General features: G+C 44.3%; 1 protein-coding gene across 1 annotated transcript; it reads right to left on the reverse strand.

The window, feature by feature from the left end:
• Nucleotides 1-1,079: 1,079 nt before the first annotated feature.
• BFSP1 (beaded filament structural protein 1) lies at nt 1,080-22,849 on the reverse strand. The gene is made up of 8 exons (XM_005445592.3): nt 21,260-22,849; nt 13,869-13,929; nt 10,284-10,379; nt 9,334-9,426; nt 8,513-8,620; nt 5,876-6,096; nt 4,394-4,479; nt 1,080-2,476 (listed from the first exon to the last, which is right to left on the reverse strand). The coding sequence occupies exons 1-8, from the start codon at nt 21,628-21,630 to the stop codon at nt 1,545-1,547; spliced, it is 1,968 nt and encodes a 655-aa protein (XP_005445649.1). The 5' UTR covers nt 21,631-22,849; the 3' UTR covers nt 1,080-1,544.
• Nucleotides 22,850-23,065: the final 216 nt, after the last annotated feature.

The following is a 23,065-nucleotide window of genomic DNA, read 5'->3' on the forward strand; positions in this document are numbered from 1 at the left end:
TGAACCTCGAGTTGCTGCCTGTGCAATGCAGTACATGACTTCTTCAGTAACACGTGCCACCAAATCCACTTTAGGAGTGATATTTATACTGCACAGCTGCTGAACAAGGTTGACGAGCACCAGAAAAAAATTTCAGTGTCAGCAGCAAAGAGTGGTGGAACCCAACACGATACAGAGGAAAGTCTTAGGTGATGTGAGAAGGCAGTCCTGAAGCGCGAGTGGTGCCCAGCCCCCTCCTGCACAGCTGATGGGAGCAATCACCCAGAAGGAAAAGGCACAACAATGCCAGCAGCTGAAACAAAACCTGAGAACTGGGATGGGATGGGAGAAGGAACATGTAGAGCCCAAACCAGTGATGCACTCCAGTATGTGCCTCGCTTTAATGGGATTATCTGTATGCCTGAAGTCAAGCCGAGGGCTAAATGATGCAGCAGCAGTGTTTGCACATACACAGGTAGCAGTTTGTTGTTTGGTTTTTTTATTCCTCCCCCCCCCCCCCCCCCCCCCCCCCCCAGAGGCAAAAGGTTCTGGAAACTGCATGAGACTGTTGAAGAAGTGTTGCTTTTTGCGTCCCCAGGGTGCTTGTTCCAGCAACCCCATGGAGCTCTGTGGCACTGCCGGTGACGGGCCTGTGACAGGGCCCCTTGGCAGTATTACACTCTGTAAAACGCTACGGTCTGAGGAAGTACTTAACAAGAAAATACCAAAACACACAGTCTTTTGAGTTGGCTGCAGTCTGCTCAAAAGCTTGTTGGCATCCATAAATACCTCAGTTGTGTTGGGAAAAGGACAAATATTGCCTTTAGTATCTTTTATAAGAATTATTCCCCACTTTGGTGGAATTTCTAGTTTTATTCTGAGAAGATACGAAGTAAGAGCTTATTTCAGATAGAGTTTGTCTTTTGATCCAAAAAGAAAGGTCTGCCAAGCTCATCTCTAAAGACTGTAAATTGAGAGAGATCTAGGTTAACAGGCATCCAGCCCTTTCCCTGGAAAAAACACTGCACACCCAGTCGGCTGACGTTTACTAGTAGAGACTTCTAGTCATCGGTAAAGGCAACACAAACCCACAGTGGGTATCTTCATTAGAAGGCAAAACTTTTATTAAATGAACCAGATGTCACAAGTTAACATTTGCAGCTGTCTGAGAGATGGGGAATCGTACGGCAGCTATAGGAGCAGTAGAGGAATACGCAGATTCGTTCCAGATACTGTGGAAAGCCAGGTAGCTCTGTAATTAATAATAATTACTTTCAACTTGTCCTAATCATGAAAATCAGTTGCATAGGATGTGCCTATTACTTGTTGCCCTGGAGCACTTTAGTGGTCATTGCACCAAAGGTGAGCCTACATCAGACAGAATTACCATCACGGTATCAATCTGTTCCATACCAAACAGCAAAAACCTCACTACTGTATCATTCGGTCAGGAAAAAAAAAAAAAAAAAAAAAAAAAAAAAACAACCAACAAAACACAAACAACCACAGTCATTTAATAACTATGCCAGACAAGTTGACTATCGGGGTGGGTGGGGGGGTGTCACTTAAGAGCCTTTGTCACCTGTTTTCTTCTTGCTTGTCTTCTCTATCATTGTCTCCACAATCATCGCTGTCTCTTCGTACGTCTGAATCCTGTCATCTGAAAACTTCTCAATGGACTCTACCACCTCCACCTTCTCATAGCTCATTGAGCCAGGCAAGCCTGCTTCCCTGAATAAAAGGCCCTGCTTATCTTCTCGGTCATATTCTGCCTCTCGAAGGACACCTGGCTCAGTTGGGCTTACCAAACCAGGGGAAGGAACTGTCTCAGGCTCAGAGATGTCTGGATACGTTGTGATTTGCTCAATTTTTCCTCTTGCTTTTTTGCCCCATTCAAGCACATCTTCTTTCTCTTCCTCTTGGAGTTCAAACTCTTCTCTCCTTTCATAGATAGCCCCTTTCTCTTTTTCTGATGGTTCAGCAGGTTCTGGCAGCTCTGGTATGGGTTCCACATCACCACCGTTCATCACCTTCCCGTTGCCGGTGGAAACTGTGATGCCTCCCCCAGCTGGGATGGAAGGGGCCAGGATGCAAGGTTCTTCATAGCCTTCCTCCCCTGTCACCAGCACGTAACGCCCCTTAGGATGGGTATCAGGTTTAGGCTCTGGTCTCTTGCAGACTCTTATTTTCTCCCTCACAATGTTACACAATTTATCGAAGGCTTTACTTATGCGGGCTCCATCAGGTACGTCCTCTGGGCCTGCTTCTTTTTCGAGTTCTAATCCTTCCTGCCTGGATTCACATGTGACTGAGCCTTCATGCCTAAACTCCAGCGGATCTTGGTCAAAACCTTCCAGAGTTCTTTCATACATTCTTTCAGGCGAGAGACCGTCAGTTATGTCTTTAGACATCAGCTCCTTTTTCCTGGCAATTTTCTTTGTCAGAGCTTTTTGTCTGGGCTTTACACTGGCAATGTCTTGCACAGCCTGGGTGATATCTAGGGAAAAATTAGAACAAAGCAAACAACAAGCAGTGCTGAACACAGTCGCTGCAAACGCTAGAGCCGCCTCTCACCCTCACTGCTGCAGGCGGAGAGCTGAACACCGCAGCAGTGAGCACGGCTTCAGTCAGCACCTTAACCAGCCTCTCCTCTTAACCTTAACCAGCCTCTCCTCGGCCAAGCGGCCGCTTGGTGTCTAAGGTCACCACTGTCATGCGCAGCGTGAGGACAGGACAACCATGCATGGGAGAGGCAGACCTATCAGGCCCATGCTAATACTCAGCAGAAGCGTTGGGCACCGGCTGCTGCTGCCAGGCTCAGCACCTTCCTCCCAGGCGCCGTGGCAGGGTTCAGCCCTGCTAACTAGACAAGAAGCATCATCTCCTACGGCAGAGGTTGAAGCCAGGTGCCCCAAGTTAGAGGCACGGCCTTGCAGAAGGACTAAGTGCAAATGGCTTGTCTGACTTTTACAACTCCTGCTAGGGTTTAGGGGGGGAACAAAACCCAAAAGCCCTATTTAAAAACTTCCTGGCTGAACACAGGGCTGCTGGGCGAGCGGACCAGGTGAGTGTCACCACCAGCTCCTCCAGTGCTCCTGAAGATGGGCTCAGCAGGGGGACGCCCCGCCGTGGGGCTAAGGGCAAGCCAGGCACCCCCACTCACTTGGGTGTATGTGATGCGTGGGGTATGGCAGACGCAGGAGGTGTGGCAAGTGGCCACAGAGCTAAGCAGCCGCCAGGCCAGCAGCACGGTGCCGAGGAGCAGCATCCTGCATCACCGGAACACCAATGTTGAGCTCTAGACCCCAGAGAGAGCCGTCCTGCCAGCAGGCTATTTCTGATCCCCTGGGTTGTCAGTAGTCCCAAACCCCACGGTAGCTGAGCAGCAGCAGCCACAGGAGCACAGGCAGGCTGCTGGCTTCCCTGGCACAAACAGCTAGAGCAGAGACACAGAGGCTGGTACTGGGAATTATGGAAACACATTGACAGACAGATATTAATATGCTTTCCCCAAGGAAGCTGTTTTGTCCCAAGTCACAGGTATCACAATATACATGAAATGCCCTGTTTGCCTTGCAGGTAGGAAGCAGAGGTGAGGCTGGAGACAGGCCGAATCTTCAGCAGGTATAAAACAACACTTTGCAACAAGGTAGTTATTTACAGCTGCTGAGGATTTGGTCTCAGGCATTATGGACCCATTTCTGCCAGGGTACACAGAGCAGTTGTTAGAAAAATTACAGCTGCACTCTAAAACCCCCTCAATTTGACAGTTTGTCTCCATTCTCAGGGCAGTTATTAGTAAAAGCACAGCTAGCCTTGGGTTTAAGCTACGCTAAGGTCATCCCATATGTTAGTACCTACAGTACCTTTCTATAAACCAACTCCCCTCTGTTAAAAGCAGCCATGCTACTTTAGTCCTGGCCATTTCTTTGTCACCAGGTTTACAAGCATTCTAATCCTAACTAGCAATCAGACAACACGGAGGTACCACCATTCAAAGGAATCCAGGCCACGGGATGTAAACAGGCCCAAAAAAGCACCCTCCGCCTGCCTGCAGCGCTCAACATGCCTTGACTGCTCTTCGCATGTGACTGCGGTGTGAGCCAACAACTCTCAACAACTCAGCACAAAACCCCTGGCTCCTTCCACAGTTTCAGGTGCCTTTTGACTTTGCTCTATTGATTGGCCTAGGTAGTAAATTGCAGAAATTAGCAAAGAAGCTCTTTTGCTTGTGGTTTTGGCCTTTGACAGCTTGTCCCAAAGCCAGCTGAGGTAAGCTGAAATTGTCGTATTTACTTAGCAAGCCTGGAGTCAGGCTGTCTCGGCTGGCGTTCATATGGAAGACAAGTGGGAAAACATCTTAAAATACAGTGCTGCTGCTCTGGACAGACAGGAAGACATGTCACAGTTTTACCTCTTCCCCTCGAAGCTGGAGGCTGGACAGGCCTATAGATCTGCGTGAAGAGTGTGACTGGCGTTCCTGCTATAGCGGAGTTTAACCTGCCAGAGAAGACACACATCAGTCAGATCTCTCCCCCTCATTTCCATCAAGAGCAAGTGAAATTGTGCAAAATGAACCATGGAGGCTAAAGAAATGTATTTCTCTGTGGTGTGGATTCAAAGAGAATGATGGCAGCCTGTTTCTTATCTGGGGAGAATCGACAAAGCCCCAGCACCTTCACAGGACTTAGGCTGGTTTCCACCAGCAGGAGACATGAGATGCTCCATTAAGTATGAGGTACACCAGTGATTAAAACCCATAGCACCAGGTTTGTAATTTAGCACAGCACTTTGAAAGGATGGGAAGATTTTGGATGGGCAAACGGTCCATCCATGCCTATCAGAGGTCAGCAAGCGCCGTACATGCTGGCCATTTGGTAGCCGTTACAAAGTTACCTGCGTATTCTTGTTTTCAGAATGGCAAGAAGAAAACTGAGCGGTCTTCCTTTGAAAGTATTTGAGGAGTCAGTGGTATTAAGGACTAAAAATTAAAACCGAGAGGCTGGCTCATATGCAAACCAGTTACTGTATCTGTGGCCCTTCTATTCTGCTCTGCCCGAATTTGAGAGAATATTTTGGCCTTTAGGGAAGATATATACCCTGTGTAGATACGCAAGAGATGCACATTTTGATTTTTGGCACGGAGAATATCAAATACTGATCAAATACTCCTAACTAGAACTTGGTGTCCAAAATGAAATACTGAAAATTGATAAAATATCTGTTCTCTGCGTGAGATGATTGACTCTTAGTGAGTGTCCTTCCCCTGCATCTTCTGGACAAGCCAGAGCAGCGGTTTGGGCGCTCAGGGGTCTGGCCCTGCTGCATCTGCCTCTGCAGGCCCTGCTGTGAAAGCCCAGCTCCTTTTCTCATGTGAGGCTGATGGTTGGCATTAGAGGGAGCCAGCGCTCCTCCGTAGGTTTAAGCACAACCCAAATCCCTGCAAATTTCTTATATTCTACCTTTTTTCCTCCCACCTTGCCTGAAGAATGGGTTTGCTGTGAAAGTGTTTTGCTTTACAGGACATTTGCCCTGCCTGAGCCCTGCAAAACCAACCTGCCTGTACGGCAGCAGCTTCACAAACGCCTGGGCAGTGGAGAGGGCGTTCAAATTGCTTTCATATATATGCTCCTGACTTCTGCGTACTGATGCCAGGACAGTATCTGAAAAGGGGACTGTATGGAAGAGAGACGTTCAAAATGGCTCTGACCTTTTCCTCGGCAGAGGCTTGACCAGATTTGGCTTCTATTTAGATTCCTGTCCCTGGATATCTAGCAGTGAGAGGTATGAAATGGCCATAGCTTTGGGTGGATCAAATGCCCTTAAAAATACATTTTTCAAAGGAGATAAAAGAGATCACTGGCCCCTTTGGAGGAGTCCAGAAATCCAGCCTTACCGGCTGTCCTCGTTCTCGATGATACGTTTGTACCGTTCCAGCTCGTTCTCCAGGGACTGCTGGTAGATCACCAGCTGGCGGCAGTCGGTCGTGTACTTCTCCAAGGTTCTCTCGGCCTCCTCTATCCCCTTCCTAAGGTTTTCAATCTGCTCATTGTAAAGCTGAATTTCATCGTCATAACTCTCCTGGGTGTTTTTAATCGCTTGCTCCAGCATGGTTGTCTGGTAAACAAAATTGGTGCATAAAAGAAGCAGCTCTGAAGCATTCAGCATCCCCATATTTCAAGTGTAATAAAACATGTCTTGCCTTTAATTACCCTGCGTGAGGCTGCACTGCTGAAACACAGCAGCCGTTTCACTGCATTTGTTTGGGTATTCAAAATCAGTAAGTCCCCCGCTCCCTTATCTATCCCACGGCTTCTCTTCTACAATAAGCGTGATGGGATCAGCATGAGCCAAGGGAACAGCTGTGTGATGTCTCCTGCCCCACACACAGGAGCCTGGCTGATGTCTCGCTGCATGACTCGCAGCTCAGCAGAGATGGCCTCGGCAGAGCCAGCCGTGTCTTACAAGGAGAGCAAAAGTTCTTAACCAGGAAGATGCACCTGGGCAAAACCTGTTCTTCCTTCTCCGTGGTCCGAGACCAAGCACTGAAGGTTAAGGAAGGGTCTTTTTTAAAAATAAAAAGCTTCCTTTTTAAATTCAATTCCTTGGCTTTTTTACTTCAGCAGTAGAAGTAACTGCTGTGCGGTAAGGCTTCAACTCCAGCCATGGGAGAGCACATCACCCAGGAGGTGGCGATAAGTGCTTTGCAAAAACAAGGGGCAGGCGTTACCGGTGGGTTATGTGACCGTGTAATTCTGCTCTTGCTTTCTTCTGCTATTTTCAGCCTTTTATAATAGTTCCTTTATCACCTGGGGGCTTTTTTTCCCCTTTTCAAACAGCTTTTAAAGAGGTGAACTCACAAAAAGCTAATAGGGCAATAACTGACTAATGGATTCTTTAATAATTGATTTATTTCTACATGTTACAGGCAAGATTTTCAAAAGCCTTTTCAGAGCCTAAATTTACGAGCTAAGTCCCTTGCCATTAGTTTGACGGCATTGCATTGTACAAGTGGACCAACAAGTTCCACAGACCTCTTTAGTATTTAGTGCTCACAAGGTGGGGTCAATAACATCTCAGCAGCACAGTCATCAGGTCCAGAAACAGGAAAGCAAAAGAGCTCGAGGACACCTCAGTCATCAGATCCAGCCTTCATTGTCACAAGCAATCATGCCATCAACCTCCACTCATAAAGTTATTACACTCGTTTAATCTCAGGGCATGAGAATGAATGAACTAATTAACTCTTTCTAAATGGGACATGAAGATTTGATTTTGGAAGCAGTATGATTAATTCCCCAAAGAGCGCCTCTCTCCGTCTGCCAGCAGAAGGCTGATTTTCTCCCCTTTTTTCTATACTGATTCGTTATCTCACTTATCACCGTATTGATTCTTGCCCTTCCCAGAGTGCATGTGTCCTTTCCACCAGAGCATCAGACATGAGAAAGAGACCAAGGAAAAGACCTGTGGGAGCACTGTCCCCAAGTGCCCTAGTGAAAGGTATTAAGCTCAGAAAGTTCAAAGCTGCTGCTATGGCTGTCCAGAAGAGTCCAAAATCCCACCAAAAGGTGTTTTATGCTATCATATCATTCCCCTCACCCCAGATGGACAACTCTAGGCACAAAGGAAGCTGGATTTGGAGGCCATAAGGTGGTCATTCTCCACCCCTATCTGCTAAGAAACATTCAACTGTGTGGACATAGACCTGCCATGGGAAATTATTCAGGTCTGGTTTCTACTGACTTTAGTTGCTCCTCCATCTCCTGCCACTCTCGTCCCTGCATTGCACTCTCACTTGGAGACACTGGCTGGAGAAGGAAGGTTGATTTACAGCAGGTTTGGCTGGGAGATGGGCAGGAGCAGCGAGTCAAAGCCTTGGCCAGCATTTTCTGCAAATCAGGAACTGGCAAAAAGCAGATGGTTTTGGTGCGGGTAGCGTCTAAGCACAGGAGAGGCCTTGACTGAGTGCTTAGCAGTGACAGGGATGAACACAGGTTGCCAGTGTAGCTTGATACCTATTTCAGTTTTGATTACTAAGCCTGTCCAGTCCTTCTCCCAGCAAGCTCAGCACTGGATGTGGTACTGATGGAAAGGACTGGGCAGAGCCCAGAAGGTCCCCCATCATTTTTCATGGAGCCAATTTCCAGCCTGAGCTCAGTAAGAAAACAAGCAAGACCGGCCCTGTGTGACTTTTCCATCCGTGACCTGCTGAGTCATTCCTGCAGGAATCCAGCTACGATGTGGAATCCTTCTCCCGCCAGCTACTCCGATAAGTAAAGACAGCTTTATTTTGGTTATAATACTTACAGCCCCCCCTGGACATCTAAACCTGACAATTTGGACCTTTGGACCACTCAGAGAACGGGAATGAAGCAGCTCAAGAAAAACATGGAAAACTAAAAAGAAAACACACCTCCAAGTCAACTGAGTTCACAAGACCCTGATAAAGGCCACTCAGGTTTTATCATGTGACCATAAAAAGAGCTGAGTTCATGAGCATCATGGTTGTGTTTGTGGCTAGTGATGACAGTACCTCTGTCTGCAGTTTGTATTTCTGCGCCTGTAGCTGGCAGAGGATGCTCTTGTATTCCTCCAGCTGGCTCTGCAGAACAGGGATCCTCCTCTCTGCTATCAGTTTTTCCTGGTTGGAAGAAAACAACATGTGTACAGGAAAGTACGTTACACTCTTTTAAAAAGAGCCAAAAGAAATTCCACTACTGGAAATAAACCGTAAAGACAAACAGAAAATTACAAGAGACAAATAAAAAGATAGATACTGAACCTCAAGTAAACCCCTGTGGCAGGGCTTTAAGAATAAAAGATGTCAAATGGCAGGACTGTAGAAGTACAGCTTATGTTGAAATTAGACCCTATAGATACAGCTGTTCCTATCTTCTTCCAACTAATAAATGTTTTTGGATAACAACTCATATTGGTGGAAATCAAGTTTTCATCTTGTCTGTAGCAATTTATTTGATTACAAATTTTCACCACATCTCGCCCCTTCAGGACAAGATTTACGTTCTCTGTAAATACTCAGATACCCTGCCAGTTCCTTAGACAGGCAGCACAACTACTTCAACTAACTTTGAACAAGCCATTTTTGGGGCTAATACGTACACCGGGGTGCACCTGACTAACATAACCTCTATCTCTCTTCTCCTGATCAATTCAGTTTTTCAAAGCTACAGCTAGTTTTCTGTCTCGTATTCAGTACTTACTCATACTTACTATGTACTTACTCATAGTTGTTGCAGTTTTCATGTAACCTTGGAATGGGAGTTAGAGGATCTTGGGGTGCTTTAGGAGAAAACATTGTCTCTGACTTGAAGCATTTATCAGAGCAATACTTACCTCACATATGCCAGTGGTTATAGGGGACACGCGAGGTGTTGTCTGGATGATCTGCTGCAAAACATTGACATAGGTCTGGATTTCCATAAGATTCTGTGGTGAAGAAAGAAACATTTTCATCAGAAAATGCCATAGCAAGGTACTCCCCTTAATGTGCTCCACTTCTGGGGCTTATTCCTAGATATTTACTTCTCTCAGTACATAAAAGTCCAGTTCATGTGCAGACTTGGTTTTGCAGTGTGGTTTTAGACCTAATTTTGAGTGCATGTGTGCTAACAGTTTCATCATACTAAGGGTGCATTACAGGCATTTGACTAAGTGACAATATAGTTCATAGTCTTAATTAAAGATTCTCTGATTTCAAATTTCACACGAGATTTTCAAAATAAGAACCACAAATACCTTTGTATGTGGTCCAAAAAAGTAAGTCTCTTCTTTCAAAAGCAGTAAAGATGGGACAGTGGCCTGACCCCAAGCATCATATCTCTCCCAGGAAGGAGAAGGGGGCTGCATGTGTTAAAATTTGGCTGCAGTGTAAAAATATGGCCACAGGATTATGTCTGCTGATTAACTGGAACGTTCTGGCCCAGAAAACTGGGTATCCCCTTCTGATGAAAGAAATAGATTCTTAGCATGAAATACAAGACAGCTTGACCAGCATGCTGGGTTGAGTCATGGTAACAGGTCAACAAATTCAAGAGATTGCTACAGCTGTAGGCACTGGACACTGAGGGAGTGAATCTGGAAACTTGCAGCCATCCAGCTGTTGGGCTTGACCTCCACAGCTGCAGCTGTTGGGCCCACTGAAAATATATAGTGCTATATTTACCCACCAAAACACAAACAAGATTTGCTTTAATTTGCCACTGAACAGACCATGGAGAAAGGCAAGGCTTCACACGTGTCTCTAGAAGGAAGAGCTAAAGAAGATGGCAAATTCGGCCAGTTACCTTCTTGTATCTGTCCTTTGTGGCATTAATGTCATCCTGCAGGAACTGGGACTCAATCTGCAGCTCCAGGTTACACAGCAGTGCTTCATCAGCTTCCTGCAATGCAGAGACACGTGGCACAGTCAGCACATATGCCTGGAGTGCCAAAAACACAGCAGCCACTTAGCCATAATGCGAGTCATTGTACATGCGTAGCAGCCTGCGTGGAGGATTGAAGCCTACTGGGAGAAACAAAAGAATTATGAAACCAACAAACAACTGGCACCTTATTCATCGTGTTCTCCCACTGTACACATTTGTCTTCTGCACAAATGTAATTTATGATACAGTTCAGCACTGGCACTGTCAAAATTTGTTTACCATATGCTTTATGAATGCTGGGAGCCAAGTAATAGATGCTATGAAATACCAGTCTTTGACACTAAAAGCTTGCAACAGTGCATGCATCTAAAACAGGTAACATCAACAGACTAAAGCATTGATTTCTTTAGTGTTTATGACAGGACCTGAGGTATCCAGATGCCTTTTTAATATCCCCAGTAAAGAAGCCCTTAAAAAAAAAAATATCCAGGCTGGTCCAAAGTATTTTCACTCCTTTTGGCATGTTCTCAAGTACCACAGATGTTTATCAGTTTGGAGCCATTTCTAGAAATAAAAATGACAGATGAGCAAGTCCAGAAAAAATCACCTTGCTGCAGAAGTTTCTAATACATTGGGATTTGTGAGGACAAAAGTTCGTAATGTCTGATTAATTCAGGGAATAAGGTGTATGACTCACAATCGTGATCTCAAAGTTCATAGGTATGAGTGGCACCGGTATTTAAATCCAGTGAAATCTCCATTTCTGTTCAAAAGTGTAATTTAGACTTTTTTCCTACGTTATGCTATTCAATACAAACCCTTGAACACAGAGTAATTTCCATGGAACTTGGCAATATATTTCAGAAATATGTAAGGGTGAAAGCAACAGCTTGATTTTTCTACTTAATGCACACCTTCTTGGTTAGGTTTATCATTAACTAATACTGTAAAATACCACTTTTGAGAAAGTAGTCAACTGAATCTTCCTTGCAACTCTACAAAATTTCTACGTTCCTCTGCGAGTTTGCAATTTTCCTCAAGAAAATCTTGATTTCTGCGTTTAACTCGAAGTGTAAATAAAAAAAAAAAAACAAGGATATAAAAGTCCCCCTTTAAAATTACCTACGTGCTGTAAAAACGTCTCAGTGAGTGGATCACAGGTTGCAAATAAACCACTGAAATCCATGGGTGCAGCATATAACCCGTAGAAGGGAATTTTCCTTTTTGCATGTGCACAGCATGCACTATTCCAAAAATGTGTAGATGTTAGCTGTCTCATTATGCCGCTGAGCCTCCCGGCCAGAGAGCTCTCCAGCAGTCTCTCTGCTTTGTGAGACAGTGGCTGATTCAGACACATCCAGACCAGCACATTCGGAGCTAGTCATCAGGAATGCCCACTGCTTTTCCGCACTCCTCTGCCTTCCTATTGAGAGGAAGATCAGTGGGATAATGGCCATGTTGGGAGGTCTGGGGGAGGGAGCCAGAAAAAGCCCCCAGGCCCCTAGAAAATAGCAATAAGCAAATATTTCTACATATAATAAGCAAAAGCAGCATTGGGTTTTCCAAATGTTCCTCCAAAGGGGAAAAATATTTTCCCCTTTATTCCCTTATGCTGAAGCTTTCAGATAGATCAGCTTCACTGATGCTGTATATCAGAACAGCACAGTGCCCAACGCATTTTCTTCTGAACTTTGCAGTATTTGCTAGTCACTCAGCTTCTGAAAAACGATTCTGCTTTAGGTGCTGATTCCAGAACACTGATCCATGTGCTGAAGCAGCATTTTCATTTACCATGGAAGAGAAATCCCTTAGATCTCTCCAGAACCAGTGTCTGCTGATTTTCCAAACTGATTCTCCATCTGTCAGAACAGGCATGGGTTTACATCGGCACATGCAGGTTTTGGGCTACATCTTGGACACCGTACAGAAAATCAGATGCATTCCCTCCAGCATTCGGTGCTCCAGTGCAAGGAGCTGCTGCAACAGGGGCAGCCTGGGATAAAAGCTCCCTCCACAGCTCAAGATCTTATCAGCTGTGCCAAGGGTTGTCAAATCCATTAACTTTTCTTTAGCTACAGATTGGTTGAGAGGAACCATGAAGATGGACCCACCAGCTCCAGCTACCCCTCACAAAATATTTGCCTCCATAGGTATTTTTTAAGAGCTTGCAGGGCCCCCAAGAGCCCTACTAGCGCTTTGGAAAATAGCACTGATGCAGGATATCTAGAGCTCACTGGAGACAGAAATGCTAAAATGCACTACTACTTTTTTATATAAAACATCCTTATCATTGACATGACAGTGCTCAAGCAGAACAGCTCCTGCCACTTGTAGCAGGGAAACAGTAATTTTAAAAAAAATCTCTATTTAATTCACACATAACTGTTCCCAAATACAGAAGATGAAGGACAAGCTGTGAAAAGTAGAACTGAGGAAAGATATAATCCAACTTTCTTCACTCAGATAAAAGCTAGTAGGCAAGAGAGGATGAATCAGGTTTTCTCAGTTTTACAGACCTGGCTTGGAAACTTCCTAAATATGTTAGTAAACTTTCATCTTTTCTTCTTTTGTTGTTATTATTTCTCTTCCCATGGTATTATAACTCAGGAAAGTACAGCTCAATATAAACTTTCCTTGTGTTTTACTGTGTAAGGAATATATCAGGGGTTTTTTGGGGCTTCTCTTTTATCTGGAAACCTAATGGCAAGCTGAAGGTTTGTCCTGGTAAGGGATGACCACATCCTGCAAGGGACTGAGGAGCTTTGAGACACACCAGACTTCACAACTTTGACACAATCGGCATTTTCTCATGCCATGATATCAGTACTAAACATACTTCAATTTATACGGAGAAAGTATTTAGCAACACTTTTTCTCTGGTCTAATTTTGGACTCAGACATGTGAATTGGTTGCATGATTTGACTAATTTGGCTTTTTCTTACCTCTGTGCGTAGACTCTAATTTGCTCAGAGAGAAATTGTCTTTCAACTTTAAAAAAAAATTGTTAAGAGTTAAAAAGAGTTATTAAAGGCACCTAAATGCGTGCCAGATCTTCAGCAAGGGTGAATTTTCAAAGTTCACATTGGGTGTGGAAGAAGCAACATGTGTGTCAATTGCAGATCCCAAAATGAATGCAGGAGGCATTTGCTGATGCTTGAAAAGGAGTGTTACACAGTAGGTCCTCCTAGCCCTTGGTCTTCCTGAAAAACTCATGAAGTCCTGAGCATAGCTGAGGCTGTGGGCTACGTGACCAAAATCAGGACTGTACAGAGCAGGGCGCTACACAGTGCATACACACAGGCTGAAGCTCAGCCATTTGCACCAGGCTTCAGGAGGGGGATGAAGGGGAAGGAGAACTTTTCATCAGTGCATAATGACAAGAAATGTCTTTCTCTGACATTTTAATTTCCCACTGCTGCTTCAAAGCAGCTTGCTGTAGTAAATGAAACCCAAAGAAAAAAAATTATAAAGACCTTTTCTCTTTTCCACTTTTCCAGGCTTACCTTATTAAGGCGTTCAAGGGTTTCTTTTAGCTTCTGCTGATATTCACGTTCATTTCTATACCTGCAAATAGAACAAAGGAGATGAAGTTCAATGGTTTGTCCTTCTGCAAACTGCATTTTTGTCTGCACTATCATGCACAATATATGCTTCACACTAAAGCAGAACATGAATCTTGAAAGGGCCCAAAAGATTTATTTATGCATTAGCATTAATTTTTTTTTTTTTGGTCCCAGATGCTGAGAGTAATTCTAGAGTTGAATAACTTGCCTTCAACTTACATAGCAGAAGACAAGGGAATGCCACACATTTGCTATCATTTTTTCACAGTAAAGCCCAAGAACAGACTACTTACAATAATAGGATATTTGGTTGGCATTGGACTAGAGTGACAGCTGTGCATCAGTGGTTGCTACGTGAGTATTTGGTACATTAGCACATTAGCATTTCATTACATGGTACTTGGTTTTCTGTTCAACCTGATGTTGTTCAATAAGCATTTTCATGACAGACTCCTTAAACACAAGGGTTGCAATTTCACATACTGACTACATATGAATAATGTTATATTTAGGATGCTTTGATGGATCAATCTGTGTGTCCTCGTTAATAGCAATTTATATTTTAGCTTGGTCAAAATCACATGTGAATCTCAGAAAGGACTGCACTTAGCCAAGTATTCTTATGCATTTATAAAACGTCCACAAAAGCACAATGTGCATGTTCCTGTACTGAGTGAACAATGGATGCATATTGTATTTATCTTTGATTTCAGGAATCAGCACATGTTCTTCAAGAATTAGGACTCTCTATGTGTATGTTAGATAGAATTGCCTTCTAGAAAACCCTTTTAACTGCAGAGTATACAACTTCCTAATTGTTTAATATTGTTGTTTATGCTTTTCCCTAAATAAACTACTTATGACATGTTTAACAGGAAATATGGTTTAATGAGACCCCATCAAAAAGAAAAACCAAAAACAAGCCGCCAGAAGCATCCTATAGTACAAGGCAATGAGACTTCACCATCAGTACTGAACAAGTAGCTCATCAAACTCCATCTGCTGCCAGTGCAGAAGTACGTAAATATAGTCAATTCCTGTTTATCCCTTTGCTTTCCCTAAAATGAGATACAGAGGGATAAAGAGCTGTCATTTTCTTACAAGAAAACCTCATGGCATGTGACAAGTCAATTCCGGTGGTGAATGTCCTTCATTTGCAGTACAAGCAATAGACATCAACAGAAGCATGAACCTTGGCTGAAATTCAGAATTGAACATAAGCCTTTGTCTGTCTTCTCAAATCATCGATTGAGCCCAGATATGCTGGTGGCATCTAAGGGACTTGCTCCATTTAACAGGGAACTTGTCCGTTCCTGGACTAAACTTATCAAGAATCAAGTTATAATGGTCATGTTAACCTCAGTTCTTTCTTTTTACCTCCTGAAGGACAAACAGCCAATGTTATTCTCATCTCTGTCAACAGGTCTTGGAAAGCTGAAAGGATGGGGTCACTCATGAACTGACCAGGACCACAAAGGAAGAACTTTGCAGAACAAAGAAATGGACCCAACTTGGTGCTCTCGTTTCCCAACTTTCCCTTCTTTTGAAATCCCATAATATTAGCAGCGTTGGTCATCGGTCTGTTTTCAAATCTTACAACAAACAGCAAAGAAACAATTGGAAATGATGAGGTTTTATGTCATCATCACTCCTACGGACTGCCGGGCCTCTTCAGCTGAAGTGCTATTCTCAAAAAAAAAAAAAAAAATCCATATCTTTTTGTAAATTTGTATTAACATGGGGTTCAATTCCAAGGATACACCCATGAACATTCAGCTTCAAAAGCAAGACTGCCATTGTTTCTGTTGTTCATTAAGTAGCTCACCTTCAATCAGTTTTCTATCTTCCAAACTTTTTGTGTGCAGTTGGCAATAAACACTTTGTTAATATAGATTCTTTCTGATAACTGAGCAAGAACGAAGCAGAATGTGGTAGCTTATGAAAATCAAACACACAGCTACAATAAAAGGCTAGATTTACACTCCTAGTAATATACAAACATTCAACAATCAGGGTCTAAACCTCAGCCCTAATGTCATTCAGAACTACTCAAATCTACCTAGTTGCTAGGTTATCACTCAAAAAATTCTCTCAATGACTGAAATATTCAGCTACATTTTCCTTCACTCTCAAATGACCCAAATACCTGCTGTGTCACACAGCCATAAATCCACCTGGCAGCCTTGAGAATGTTCGTATTATGTGATTATCCTTTGAAGGAGCATTGCTTTTAAGTGATGTTCAACCTACTCTGGAAGCTCAGCGGAAAAGGGCTAAGGACCTCTTAGAAATTATTGAGATACCTCATGATGCTTCTGTGCCTGCTGAAACGTATCTATGTAAGTGCAGTGGCAGACAAATTGCAGCCCTGTTATCCTTCAAAACTGATTTCACTGTTCAAGTAATTAGCTGGAAGTGTTGAAAAGAAGTGAAGCTTTTCTTAGGTGGTTGCTGGTCAGCCTTTCCTGGACCGTAAGAGCCATAAGTTTATTTGCTTGGTTTTTAAATATAAAACAACAAAACACTTCCTCACCTGGTCAAGTAGATATAGGGTTGCCACAAATGTTTTTGGACTGTTCAGAAAAAAAGGGATATTAATTTTTTTTTTACATAGGGGAAAAGAAACGGAACAGCAGGGGCTGCCAGGCTCAGAGAAAGCAAATCAGAGCTTTAAACGTTCCCATCACCTCACCTCTCTTAAGCTAGCAGCTCTCTCTGGGGGCACGAACAGATTTACAGGTATTTGTTAAGCCCCTTGAGCCACCCTACAGCTCAGGGCACTGGCCCCGTGAAAGCATCGGGCATACAGGAGGGAAGCCCACTGCTAGGCTTGTTTCTACACCCAGAAAGCCATGGCTCCGGCACCACTGTAAATCTTTTTTCCCATCCCCAGCTGACAGGCAGGCTGTGCTTACTCTTTAAAAGATGGGGCCAGGGCAAGGTCCTTGTTTTTTGGACCCTGCCTCGGCTGCAGTGCAAAGGCTAGCTCCGCTCCAAGAGAAAACAGTCACAATACATCCAAGTGATGCTCAATGACCAGATAATTTCATGTCAAGCCTGCACCTTTAATACGATGAGAAATGCTGCTTCTCTGTTGAACCCTACTGAACTCTTCCAGCAATATATAAATCCTCTTGGCTTGCTGCTAGCCAAGGTTAAACTTCTCTACTACTTTTCTCCTTTTTGCTCTCCCTGAGGCACTTCACTAGCCTTTTCCCAATAGATGACAGCAATTTGTGTGCTAAAGAGAGCACAAACTGCAAAATGCTGGTCCTGCAAGGACAACAAACAGGGCAATAATGCTTGTGGGTTATACCCTGAAAGGTAGGATGAGCCCCGTGGGGGCTGCACTTCACTTTTATGAACAGATTGCTACCTGTGTTATCAAGAGGCTGGGCTGACAGCCACACGGCAAGATTTTGCAGTCTGAGGAGGGGGTGGAGGGCAGGCTGGACCTCCCTGCCTACAGCAGGATAAAACTCTCCCTATCACCAGAGAAGCGGCAGCAGTGCAGAGATAAGCCCTGCAGACAGGGCTTGAAGATGACTTTGCTGGTGGAGTCCCTACTGCTCCCCATACCCCATCTATTGTGTTTTCCTACTTGTTTTTGTTTTCTCACACAGGCGTTGGGTCTCTGCTGTGGCCTCCAAGGTCAGAGCATCACCACGTGGCACAGCTTGGAGAACACAGCATCAATTTCCATGTTTAGTGACTTCCAAGGAATCATATTGCATGCAAAACCCACAAGATTAGCAGCGAATGAATTTTAAATGAAACAATCGATTAGCAAGACTTTTAATTTCTCAAGTTAATTAATCCTGTTCAGTCAAGGGCACTAAAATCTGGGTTTCAGCATCTTTCCTAATATCATGGAGAGAGAAATACAAGCCTTTCCCACAGCCAGATGCAATGTTGCTATAATAATGATGCTCAATAAAATTAGCATAATTAGCCTTTTTATGAGATGCATCCAAACAATCCCTAGCAATGCTTTTTTTTTGCAACTTCAAGAGGAAGAATTCTCCGCTGGTACAGAATTTGAATTATTCATGTTAATGTGAAAAGCTATGAATGTGACTACAGAGGGTTTAAAAATAAATTTTAATGTAAGATCTACTTTTCAACGGTTCATGTGCATTTAATTGTACAGACCCAGCAGTTCCAGGCCCTACTGTGTTTAAATGTAGCTTTAAAAGGTCTACTTATATATATAAATATATTTCCCAAATTGTTAATGTGAGTAAAGGAATGGGTTGTAAGAGCTAAAATTCTTTGCGTTAGTGAAGGACAGAGACATTCGTCAACTAATTGATACATGATGCTCCACTCTAAGAGGGTTTTTAAGTCCTAGTGTGCCAAAAGTAGATGCTTAATGTTTCAAAAGGAAGCAAGAAACTCACGCTGCCTGCTGCCAACCCAGTGCAAACCCAGGTAGGAAAGCAGGTCTTCAGCACAGGAATCTTCTTGTTTTGGTAGCATGGCAAGGCCCTACCTCAACACAGAAGTTTATTTCTCCCATATTTTGTTTAGAGAGCTTTATTTATAAGTTTAGGTAGCTGAAATCATAACTATCAGGACAGCTGTAAGCTAGAAACATGGTGAGAAGGCAGAGCACGTGGTGTCAGAGCACTGGCCTTGTTTTAACACCTGCAGCTCAAAACCCAACCAATTTTTTTTCAGACCCTGAAGAGACTTTCAAAGTCTTTCTTCAGGTCAGATTCAGCAGCTCCCAAGAGAGAAAAAATACACCCAAAATTCACTTCTTGGTGTCAACCGAAGGCAACTCAGTTAAAAGTCAGCCAGAGCCCTTCCATGGTAGCGGTCTGCATATGTTTCATTTTTCAAATGGCAACATGTTGGCTTGGATATAGTCAAAGTATCCTTTTTACTTTTGTTTATTGCTGACTGAACATCCTGGGACTGTATGACAAGGCACCATCCATTTTCTCTTAAGTCATCACTAGCTACCCCTGTAACAGGTCCTAAATCTCACTTTCAAATAGCACAACCCCTTCTCTGGGCATTTCCCCCCAGGATTTTCAACACCCTGTATGCTTCCCCAGCTATTTACAGCTTGTGTAAAGCAACTCTAATAAAAAGTAACTTATCTTCATGGCAGATCACAAATCCTTCTGCTGGGGAACTATACAGGCAGTTAATCCACAAACTGCTCAGTTGGATGCAGGCATCCATCGAAAGGTAGCCAGGACAAAGGAATTTTTTCTGGCCAGTTTTTCTAATGTTTTTCTTGCCAGTTTTTGAAATCAAAGAGGGAGTTGTGTGTTTCACTGCACTGACTCTTCACCTGCCTGAAATACCCCGGACAAGGAGTATGCATTTTTGTCCAGCTGTATCACAGGACTACATGCTTCTATACAGTTTGCACATACTGTTAATTAATATGCAGCTAGACCTTTAAGTACTGAGTTTAGTCAAAATCTCATGGACACCACATAATAAAACCATCTGAACAAGTATCAGAGTCAACAGCTAAATTATAGGATTGGCTCATAGCTGAATTTCCTACTCATAAATATTGGAACACCAAACTGCCTAATCAAGTGCTTATTACTCACTGGCACCGAGCCAGGGCATCACGGATATCTGACCATTTCCAGCATTAAGCCTCAGTGCCCCGGGATGGGCAATTCTCTGCCATCAGATGAGAAAGAGAGATCAGGGCTTGGCATATCTATAGCTGTGCCGTAGCTCACAGCCTCCATGGGCTGTTCGTGTGGCAGCCCGCTGAACTGATCTGCAGATGGTTTTTGTTTTGTGGGGTTTGTTTTTTTTTTTTAGCTGGTTGATTTTCTTGATTCAAATCTCAAGGCGGCCACAGAAGTAGCTGTGGCAGCATGGCAGGTCAGATGGTGTGTGCTGAGCAGCATGCAGGGCTCAGGAGGGCAGGATGAGGGTGCTTTAGGACTGTACAGCTGCTGATAGCAATACATCATCAGACCACAGCCCAAAGGCACAGATGGCCTCAACGTCAATTATCTCACATCTGTTTTCTGGCTCTTTCCAGTTGAAAAATTATTTGAGACAGAAAAGGAAAATATTATGAGTCTTACACTTTCTAGTCCAGAGGAAAACCAGTAGAGGATCAGACTGAAAAATCCTGTGGTTTGAGCAAGTCAGACAAGTCTGTTATGGAGACAAGGGGTGAAATCTTGAGGGACCTATATTTCTGCAGCTACAAGACAGCACTCCAGAGGATTCACTTTTTGCCTTACCAAAAATGTTTCTGATGAAGTGTGGTAAGCGTTGCCTGGGAGTGGCTACACTTCTACCAAAACTGCATTTGTTGAAAATATTTCAGTTTTTTCCTTCCCATCACTGTCAGTGAGAAGTTTTTCTAAGCTAAAAGCATGTTATATCGAGTCCATCCTTCACACTTTGGTGGGGAGGATCAAAAGCTCCTCTTCAGCCTCCATGCTGCTGCCAGATTTTCCTGGGTGAACTAGCCAGGTGAGCATTTAGGGGGAAAAACCTGACCAATACGTAACAGGGAGCCAGAACCCTTCTCTCCTGTGAGCAGTCCCTTTTACGAGCAATACTCACCGAGTCTCATTGTGTATTTAATTAAGCAACAGGGCCAAAACTGCCTGTGCCTGAGGGGAAAGGACTAGACATGGCTGCAGGCACTCGTATTCGTATGCCTCAGCCCCCAAGGCTCCTACTCTGATTTATGGCACCATTGAGGTTAAAGAGGTGAAGTTAGGGAAAACTTGTTCTTACAGCTATTGCTTTAGTAACATAAGATGGAAATAGCGGGATGCAAAGAAGAAGGGGAGGGGAATTAGGCAAATTTCACATACCAGGAAAAAAATTATTTACTCTTTTTATCTGGTATCTGTAGTGGTTGGCACAGACTGGCCCAGGTGCCCCACAATGCCTGTAAATAAGTTTCTCAGAGATATCCCACACACTTCAGGAGATGTTTGGGGTCATGTAACTCTGTGCTGCTCAGACACGAGACTTGCTTCAAGCTGTTTGGTTTTTAATTGTGTTAATCCCTCTTTGCAGCTCAGAGCACAATCCTCCTAAAGCTAATAAGCAGCAGTCCCAGCGTGTACCATGTGAGGACCTACTGCCACAGAAGGGAGAAGGCAACTGCCCATCTAGTAGCAGTAAGACAATGAAATGGAGCTAGATCTCTCTAGGTCCTGGAACCTTGCTTTTCACCGTGGGCTTACATGCCATCCCTGATACAAGTCTGATACACATAGAGAGGTATCACCAAAGCAGCCGGTGACACCAAACCCATCCTTACTACAAAGATTAACTCTAGAAATGGTACCAGCTATCTTCCCTCTGTTTGCAAGACTTACTTGTTGCGGTACTCATCAAGCATGCGCTGAGCATCCTTCTCCTCCCGCTCCAGCTTGGCTCGGTCAGATGCCAGCTCCCGCATTCGCTGGCGGTTGAACTCAATCTGCCCGGCGAAGGCTTCGTCCAAGCCCACCAGCTCGTCCATGCGCTGGAAGGTCTCCAGCTGCTTGCGCAGGATGGTGTTGCGCTGCTCCAGCACACGCGCCCGGTTGATGTAGCTGGCAAAGCGCTCATTGAGCTCCTGCAGGTTCTCCAGGCCCCGGGCTTGGGCCAAACTGTCAAATTCTGGGGAGCCTCGCAGCTCATCGTAGGCATCTGACCGCTCATACTTCTCCTTGCGCACCTCGCGGAGGAAGCTGCTCCTGTACATGGCTTCGGGGGGGCTGTGCGGTGCCGGGTTCCCCTCTTGTGTGCCTGCTTGTCTCTCCAGTTTGGATCTGAATTATGTCTGGGGGGTTTGGGGAGGAAGAACTGAACATAATCACCCCCCCAGATGATTAGGACTTGACTCCAGGGCGGATTGTGGCACTAAAGGCATCATCTGCAGCAGTGAACTAAATAAATCCCAATGGCCCCGCCTTGGGGCTGCCCACCCAGGCGTCAGCAGTTCGGAGGAGCAGCAGGTATCGGGGGGGCAAGGGGCTTTTCTTTTTGAGTGTTGCAATTGTGTGCAGCCAGAATAAAAGAGAGCAACATCCAGCTTTTGCCCGGCAGATTAAAGCATTGTCCACACACAACAAAACAAGTGCTTTGCAGTTTTGGAGGCTGAGCTCAAAGCCTTTCATGGCTGTGCTGGGGGGGGGGGGGGAGCGGCGAGTTTTGTCTCATGGCGGTGTCCCCAGGGCTGTGTGCAGAGGCCTTCTGCTGAGCCAGGAATTTGGTGTGAGTGGATGGCAGCACTTGATTTTTGTTATTTGACAGTTTTGCAATTGTTTAGGATGATGGGATGGTGTATAAGTCAACATGACTCCTGTCCCAAGTAAAAGATCTAGCCATTTGGTTCTCACGTCATGCTTCTTCGTGTCAGCCTTTTCTGCAGGCTATTTCCACCTGACATGAGAGGCATCAAAGGAGCAGTGGTAGTAAAAAACCCATGCTTAACACTGTCCCATTGGGAGGCCAGTTTCCTAGGGGACAGCAAGCGCCACGTCTTTTCACGACTTGGTGGACCTACCATATTATACTATGGGGACCCACCATCCATCCCTCCTTTCTTCCTTCCCTTCACTCCCACCGTAATGGCATTTCATGTGCTGTCATTCGCTGAGAGGCTTCAGTCTCTCTGAAAATGATATATTTCCTCTAGTACTTTTTTCCAGATATTTCCTTTGCAAAATCCCATTTCTTAGGCCTGTTGTTCCAGAAGCACATCTACTTGCTCAGCCGAAAAGCCCAACACCAAAACAGTCCAATGCTGAGATCCCTGTTAACAACTGATGTAGAAGTCACCCTTTCATTTTTTTAATGGACACGTCTTGTGTGAATATTTAAATTGCATGTATTGAAACCTTAACAGAGAGTGGCCTCACTGATGGCAAGTGCAGAGGTGAAGAAAGAAGCTGTGTGTTCAGGTGACTCTAAAGTTTGGGTTCTGCACCATCGGATCTGAATCAAAAGGAAAAAAAGTTCATTAGAAGTTTTCTGCATCTTTCAATTCTGCTTCAGATTATTTGAAGCGCAATGGGGAAAGATCAAATGATCTTTCAGAAAATCAAAGTAGGCTCTGCACACGCATTGCGCAGCTCCACAAGCAGCCTCTGAACTATATAAATAGCAAAACAGGTAGATTTTTTAGAAACATTTGG

This window comes from Falco cherrug, chromosome 13, assembly GCF_023634085.1.
Source record: "Falco cherrug isolate bFalChe1 chromosome 13, bFalChe1.pri, whole genome shotgun sequence".
NCBI classification, from domain to species: domain Eukaryota; kingdom Metazoa; phylum Chordata; class Aves; order Falconiformes; family Falconidae; genus Falco; species Falco cherrug.

Coding starts and splice junctions, on each gene's coding strand:
- BFSP1 (XM_005445592.3), bottom strand. CDS start 21,630: ATGTACAGGAGCAGCTTCCTCCGCGAGGTGCGCAAGGAGAAGTATGAG. Junction 8,621..9,333: donor TAACCACTGGCATATGTGAG/GTAAGTATTGCT, acceptor TCTTCCAACCAG/GAAAAACTGATAGCAGAGAG. Junction 2,477..4,393: donor TCCAGCTTCGAGGGGAAGAG/GTAAAACTGTGA, acceptor ATTTTTCCCTAG/ATATCACCCAGGCTGTGCAA.